The 8,106-nt window shown below is 33.2% G+C and overlaps 1 protein-coding gene across 1 annotated transcript; it reads right to left on the reverse strand.

Annotated features, from left to right (window-relative positions):
- Nucleotides 1–409: 409 nt before the first annotated feature.
- LOC128553335 (MAM domain-containing glycosylphosphatidylinositol anchor protein 1-like) lies at nucleotides 410–7,278 on the reverse strand. The gene is made up of 2 exons (XM_053534471.1): nucleotides 7,065–7,278; nucleotides 410–620 (listed from the first exon to the last, which is right to left on the reverse strand). The coding sequence occupies exons 1-2, from the start codon at nucleotides 7,169–7,171 to the stop codon at nucleotides 410–412; spliced, it is 318 nt and encodes a 105-aa protein (XP_053390446.1). The 5' UTR covers nucleotides 7,172–7,278.
- Nucleotides 7,279–8,106: the final 828 nt, after the last annotated feature.

Below are 8,106 nucleotides of genomic sequence, written 5' to 3' on the forward strand. Positions count from 1 at the left end.
TAGTATATTAAATTGAAATAAACAGATAGATGTTTCAAATAATTTTTCTACTGAAAATAACGAACAGACGACAGAAATCATTGAGGAATAGGCTCGAATATTTAGTGCATAAAACTCATTCATTCAATAATGAAAACCTGAGTTTCTCATTTAATTAAAATGTATTAAATACGACGTCTTATCATTTATGTGTATGTATTTGTTCACATGTATTTTACACCATGTAAACTGTGACTCTGAATAACATAAAAGAAATATAATCAGAAACACACAAACGCAGCATTCAAATTTAATGAATTCTTCAAACATACCGAATACTAAACCCCCTTTTGTCAATTTAGTACTCTTTGTATGGGATTTAAACATGCGCAGCGTACTCTACAATGATATAGCCCTCTACGACCTCAACCTATACGATACCTTGGCATGGTCCATCATGTATGATTAAATCGTCTACTGCCGTATCTCCATGATATGTTGCTCCGACGTCGGCCATAAGGACGATTTTGTAGTCATTTGGAACAGAATCTCTGGCTATTGTAACAGAAGCTTTATTCCATTGTGCCCCCTTGTCCCCTGCCTCCTTAAACAACTGTGTTTCCATTTTCCGTACACGTGTCCTGCATTAGGGTTAGGGTTTGTTTTAAATACAAAGTTAAAATGTATACCCTCAAATTCTTGGTAAGGGTTAATTAGAAATACAAAGTTAAAATGTATATCCTCAAATTCTTGGTTTAAAGATATGGATACGAATGAAATTTAATCAGACAATGCAATTCAGGTAACAACATAAGCGGTAGCAAACACGGTATTACGCACGTTGAAACCCGGTACAGTCTTGTTACTTTTTTTATTTAAAGTATAAATCAAGGTTTCTTAACTACTTTTAGTTTAAATATGGACTGAGCTTCCGGCATCAATACAATTATATGTGAGGGACGACTGTCTTTATGGAACTGTGATCATATTTCACAGAATTTAAACACACACGTAGTTCATTGTAGCGACACATGTAACTCTGACATTCCGACGTAAAAATATATTATCTATATGTTTAAGTGACTCCAAATCGAAGAAGCACTGTAACTGGCCATATTCATCAAATGTGCCCATTTCATTACCTGTCATAAACCAAGCCTGCTACTGAAATATGGTGTGCATTGAAGGAATTATAAGTGTAGAACAGAATTCTGCTTAATCCGGTACTAGGGGACGCAAGGATGGAGCTCATTTTATTACCTCTCATCTAAGGACTCGGTTTTTCATTGGTTGATTGCGTTTTATGCTTAAAGTATTGTTTTACATATTCAAAAGACATTAGAGAGTTAGAGATTTCAACCTTCGCCTTCCCCTTCAACGTCTCTCATATATATTTCGGATAAAACGTCACCGATATGCGTGTATTTTATTCATATCAGACGTTGCTACTAAAGTTTTCCATGTAATATCAAGTAAGCCTAAGACTTCTCTTTATTACTATGTGAAGTAAAAAGCTTAGTTTCAGGATTTCTGCTTATTACCTTATTTGATTATCCATATATATAATTAGACTAAATATGATGCGAAACACTATCAATAAGTATAAAAATAATGATGTTTTATGGCTAATGATTTTGACTAAATACATTGAATTGAACCTGGAAGTTTGAAGTTATCAACTGATTTTCAGAAACTTTGAGATTTTGTTCAAACTTTAACTTCTACGGCATATTTGTGTCCCTAGGCGGTATCGATTATACCAGATGGGCCTTTTTGTCGTATGAAGTGGAGTTTTGAACGTCCGAAGATGTGATATCATGAAAGTCAAAACCTCAGTCTTTTTACATCTGCTCTGTCCATATACTCGGCATCAAAGACTGAAATCTGGATGGAGGCACATGGCATGACAGTCATTTTTCTTGAAAAATAAATAATTACGCGCGATAATCATTTGGTGGAACATTTTATTTTCACATCCAAATAAAATCAATCCGTTTCTGTTGGACACTTAATACGACAATTGCGTTTTAATTATAAAAATTAAATGGTACTTGTAAGTCGGAATATTCTTCTGAAGTATCAGACAATTTCAGATCTATGATATCTTGATGTGAGAAGTTTCCTGTTAGCCGTACGGGATAACTCCATTCTTTACATGCACGGACCCAGAGCCTGGAAGAGGGGCATTTTTGGTTAAATCCCCCTTTGATTCTTACATTTTACGAAGAAAATCGGTCTTGAAACTCGGTGTGACCCTACACCCACGCCCACCCCCTCCCCCTCCCTGAAACGGGTGACCCCCTCTTTAATGTTGGTGCCCGTCTAACCAAAATTCCTGGATCTGCAGATGCTTTACTTATGAAAAAGTATATTTTAAAAAAAAGGCGTGTATATGCCCACATGTTACTTTGTGCTATAATATTCGTCTCCACCTAACATTTCTTGACTGTTTCGCCATACAATTGGTGACTTGGCACGACTACATTGTGCTGTTTGAGAGTTTGGCATTATACAGAATCATACAGAGTGTCATGATGCCAAAACGTATGATATCACGAGTGTATTTTACATTTGTTTCAATTCGCTTGTTAAATGTATTCATATATTGTGTACATTGTCTCAAATTGACATACGGGCCTTATTTTATCTGTAGTGTAAATGCAGATATTGCATCATGTTTTGTAAATTTTTGAGTTATTGAGGTAAATGTCAGACTTCACGCATAAAATACCTCTCATGTTTTTCTGTATTTCATAACTTAAATTTCCATGTAAATTTTATCACATTCGGTTCAGTAATAAGAAAGTTGATATTTTATAAACTTCAGTAATTTATGTTTTTTTCCCCAAAACCACTATAATGGGCCTCAAATTGTCAATTTAAATTCGCGCCAAAGTAGTTAGATTCCCCGGCTATATCGTGAATCCCGTGAAAATAGAAATAGTAAGAGTTCACGCATAGGCCGTGAATCCCATGAAATTTAGTATTTGGCGGGACATTACCCTTTAAATAGACTGGACTAGATATGCCTTGGGCACACCACCTTCCGACATTATAGACGAATCTATGTCTGATTAATTTTCTTGCTAGAAATTTATGCTCGATCGAGGTAAGAAATTTATTTGTTAGATTTTTGTATGATTTTTGCATTACGATTTTTATTTGGTAAATTTTTGTGCATTCTACAGAATTCTGTAACATTTATTTTTCGGCATATGATTTTGGCTAGTTTCGGTATGTCAGGATAATTTATTAAATTTTTCAGACTTTTGTAAATTATTTCGAAAGAGGGATCTAAAATGTTTCGTTTATATAAGATGTAAAATTTGTACTGAAATTTGTAACATGATATTTATAAAGTACTTTGTTTCAAAAACTTATGTCAAACATTTGTTAATTATGGAACGCCATTACTGCATTGTATTGTTATGTATAAATCTATATGGCAAGTCTAGTACCATGTATGTAATATATTATTGTAATTTGTAATTGTGTGCCAGTCTATAGCACATCTAATTAATGTCCGTTGTAGTGTATGGCATTAGATATTATATGGATACCAACTATGATATAACGTTTGATTTATATTGAATTTTGTTAATTTGTAGTTGTAAATAATAGCTGCAGTTTATCATTTCCGTATCTATAATGTTTCATCATATACTTTTCATATATTTTTCATACTTTAACTTTAGTCTTTTAAGTAAGTAATTTTTGTAATAATGGAAGAAATTAGTGACGTATTTTAATCACGTGACGTATGAACTTAGTAGCACATATATTTTGTATAAGTGGCACGTATTATTTATGGGAGCCTACGGAGGTATGGTGTACCCAAAGGCGCAGTTTTATGCCCTGACTTATTTGTTTTGCTATGGTGCTTACCATATGTTATATATTTTAGCTTCTTCCGCCAGACGATTTTACCTGGTGATGTCATAACCCGGAAGTACAATGCCCGAGGTTCACTTGTCTTCACTCGCCTGGATGTGATATTCCCAGCGCAGAGCTTTCGTCCCATGGTTGTGCCGTAAACCGCAAAGACGATGATTTTTGTTATCCTCTGAAGTCAGCTCAGGGATGCAGTCACCTACCACCATAGGGAGCCAATACGGAATCAACGTATTCACGGTTTAAAAGGGACTGGATTAGAAGATATGTTGTCATATATTGTTTGTGCTACTTAAAGTTCGCAATTAAATTAAAGAACTCTACCACGTCACATTAGAATGGATCTATACGAACTTTGTATCTGGTGATACTGAACTTTTATTTTTTTTTCTTATCAGTTTTTTTTTTTTATATCATCTATTCACTGTAAATAATCATCTTATGTAAATAAATTTGTAAATATTGTAAAGGGTGTTGATTTGTTCTGATGGTTACTGTCGCCGGTACGGCCATTCCTGTCACATACATGTTATCAACATATCTGTTTTATCAGGTACATTGTTATGAGTGTCTACAAGTAAAACGCGTCTTTTAAGGAATTCGATGTACAAAGTACCAATTCAAAGTAAAAAAAAAATACCTTTAAGAAAAACTATAAAATACTAGTCAACAGCATGACGGCTGAATCTGTACTTTATATTTTATTGTCATGCCTTTTGTGTTTGCTTTATCACATTTATTTAACTTAATTTCAAAGTATATATCGAGAAATGCGTTTGTAATAATTGGTGTCTCGTGTTTTTGTTTAAAAAAAACAATTAACTGCATTATCTTTCAAGAATACAATCGACAATAAAATACGTTGATATGATCATCATTTTTATTTCCTCTCACGTATGATTTACAATCGTGCATTGTATACTGACATCAATTTATATGAAACCTAAATGTTTGGAGCAACACTAACGAGTGTTTACATTGTTCACATTGTTTCTTTTTTCTTGTTTTTTTTGTTTTTTTGTTTTTTTTTTTTGTTTTTTTTTTTTGTAATCGCTCTAATATCCATGCGATTATAATAATTGAAATGTTTTGGTTTTTTTGGGGTTTTTTTTATTTAATTTGGACATCGGACATTATGCTAGGGATTTTGCACTAAGTTCAATGCTATTTCTTGACTTCAGTAGTTGATAGTTTTATATTACAGCTTCAAATCTGATAAATAAGTTATATTCCTATCAAACTGTCACAAAAAATAGTTTTATTTTATATTCGTTTTCTTGAAATTCGAACAGTTTGTAACTAAGGGTCATATTTTTGAAAAATTTAAAATGTGTATTTTTAGTTAAAATAAGCATTGGTATTTAAGGTATGTCTACTATGAAATATTTTAACACAATAAATAAACTGATACCATGCAGATTATCAGTTTTATTGACATTTTTCAAAATAAATGAACCGGAAAAAATAAAAGTGGAACAAAACATTTGGTCCCTAACTGTACTTCAGTTATTTCCACCCGAGTGCCCATGATAACACTGATGCATTGATCATATCCTATTGTTTGTTTTCTATACATCTATTGCTATACTGTATTTATACACATGTACAATACTGACCGGGCATTATGTGGAGGATTATTATTGAATACATGCAGTGGTGTAGCTGGCCATACATTGGCGTAGTTGGCCTTTTTCAGTTGAAACGGAGGGGTGCAGGAGACTGTCTATTCTACTGCGGGTTCAGGGATGCCTTGCTTTTAGCATTTTATATCAGTGGAACTTCACTAGCTAGTATCAACATTTATATAGATATTCTTGGGGTGTCTGTGTTAGTTCTTTGAGGTCCTTACTAGTATTTTGGGTGGCTTCGAAATATGTTTCAGACGTGTGAGCGAATTGATGTTAATTCTGGGGGTGTCAGTGTTAGTTATGGGCGAGTCAGTATTAGTTCTATGGGTGTCAGTGTAAGTTCTAGAAGCAATTAGGTTAGTTAATGAGATGGTGTCTGGTGTAGTTTTTGTTAGGGTATAGGATGCTGGATCGAATAAAAGCAAATGTTGCTCTTAAAATACATTCTAGGTTCGCTTCAACTGTGTCCTACAAAAGGTACAAAAGTTGCACCTAAGTGGCACTATTCCCATAGAAGTTCGTCTGTATTTCTTTGTCATGTTTACATTGAAGACACATAATTATGTAATATGTCGAAGCCACTTGCTCGGTTCTTGACTTATGACAGATGCAGTTGTCTCAATCCTGATAACACTCAATCGACGGACTTACACTGTCAAGAGGTAACAGATCTGATTGAAAAATTCATAAGATATACTTATAAGGATCTGTCTGCTTTCTCGCTTCACTTTCTATGTCCCCTATTTATTCAGTTTAGTGTTTTCTCTTCTTGAAATATTTACAAAAATGAATAAAGCTGTATATATGTAAGGTTTAGGAAACACATGCAATAAGTGTCAAATATTTATGTAAACATTTATTTGCTGACACCCTGTACGTAGTTTTTTTTTCAATTTTAAACACTTTCCCACCCGTGACCAAGTGCCATTTTTGCAGCATACGTATATAATAATAATTTACAAAGACATGTGAACTATTTTGTTGCATCACGGGTGGGAAAAATGTTTAAAACGTAAAAATGATTTATATTCATATTTTAATAGAAAAGAGAATGAGAAATGTCTGCAAAGTCTTCTTTTTTGTTCATAAACTTGTAAAATGAAGTCGCATTTGTCAAGAAATGGTCTTCAACTATCATAACTATGCAATTTCAGAAGTCTATCACGTTTTCCTTAATCGGATAGGCAATCCGAATAGGAAAATGTCCGAGGTCCTTTGCATTTTTAAAACCTCTTGTTAAAAGTCCTGCCCTTTCGGACAATTGATATCACAATGCACGAAAAAAAACGATTATAATCACGGATAAATTGAATGGGCGGATTAAAAGAAGTAAGGTTCATTCTAATGTTTGAAATCTGAAGGAATTTTAATCGAACTTCAACTTCATACGTCAACTTCGCAAGAGACGTTGAAGGGGAAGACGAAGGTTGAAATCTCAAACTCTCTATTTTCTCAATGGAACGTTACTTGCGTCTAAACTACCAACTAGACATTTTAGACTTCTTAGCTGCAGTTTTAGATTTAAATAATTTATATAGATAAATGTTTCAGTTGTCAAATATTTACCTGTACAAATACGAATAATCGTCCAGATCCGTCGCCAAACATATAATACCAAAACTCGAAACACATCGTCCCGTTTGCCGGTAGGACAAGCGATGAAATACTGGCATGTTCCCCAAATTTTCTTGGTGATGACGATTCTACATATATGTACTTTCCCTGTGCTGTAAAATAATCAGTTTAAGCATTATATTTATGTTTTGTTTCAATATATTACTGTTTGTTATAGGATGCATATTCTGCTCATGTTTTCAATATCATTATCAAGTATAAAAGCAGAAAATGGTTTTATCAACGTTAAAAACAAGGAAGACTTGCAGAACAAATTGACATTTGAAATTTCTGCATCAATTCATTATCTTAATATCAGGTTCCAGCTTCTCACTTAATTAGTTTTTATCACATTATGTTGTATTTGTATTATTTCATAATTGAACTCGCACTAATACTTATACTAGAAATGTTCCGTCTTACACTGTTTGATCCACTTTTTCCGTAACAAGCTTCTTTAAACATAGGACACTTACATTTACATTATACATCGTTAGAATGGTATAAGAACTTTTCGATTTTTTAAAATATCTTGATTAATTCACCAAAATGTTTTAAAATTCAAAGGTTGGCTTTACTTATGTGAGGACTATTACACATTTTCCTGGAAAGCATACAAGCAACCTTTCTACAATAAAAGCTGAACACATCTTACTTTTGATATTGTCATTTTAGCCATAAAAGTTACATTTTCCAAGATATTTTGAAAACCCGAAATGTTTCAAGTACATGTACCAGACTTGGGCAATTTTGTAATGTTGTGTACATGTAATTTAAATCAAGATCTTGCATATTAAAACAGGAATTCAAGAAAACTTTAATGCGGAATAGGCGGAACAAACAGCAAGACCTTAGCCCTTTTGAATCGCTTTAGCTGCTTTTGCTCACTTCATTAATTTACAAAATAAGTTATTTAATGTCGAAAACAATATTTAAAACACAGCCACTTATCCACATATCAATTTGTTTTTCTTAGTGGCACTACGTTTAAGCG

Source organism: Mercenaria mercenaria, unplaced genomic scaffold (genome assembly GCF_021730395.1).
Source record: "Mercenaria mercenaria strain notata unplaced genomic scaffold, MADL_Memer_1 contig_3712, whole genome shotgun sequence".
Taxonomy (NCBI): Eukaryota; Metazoa; Mollusca; class Bivalvia; order Venerida; family Veneridae; genus Mercenaria; species Mercenaria mercenaria.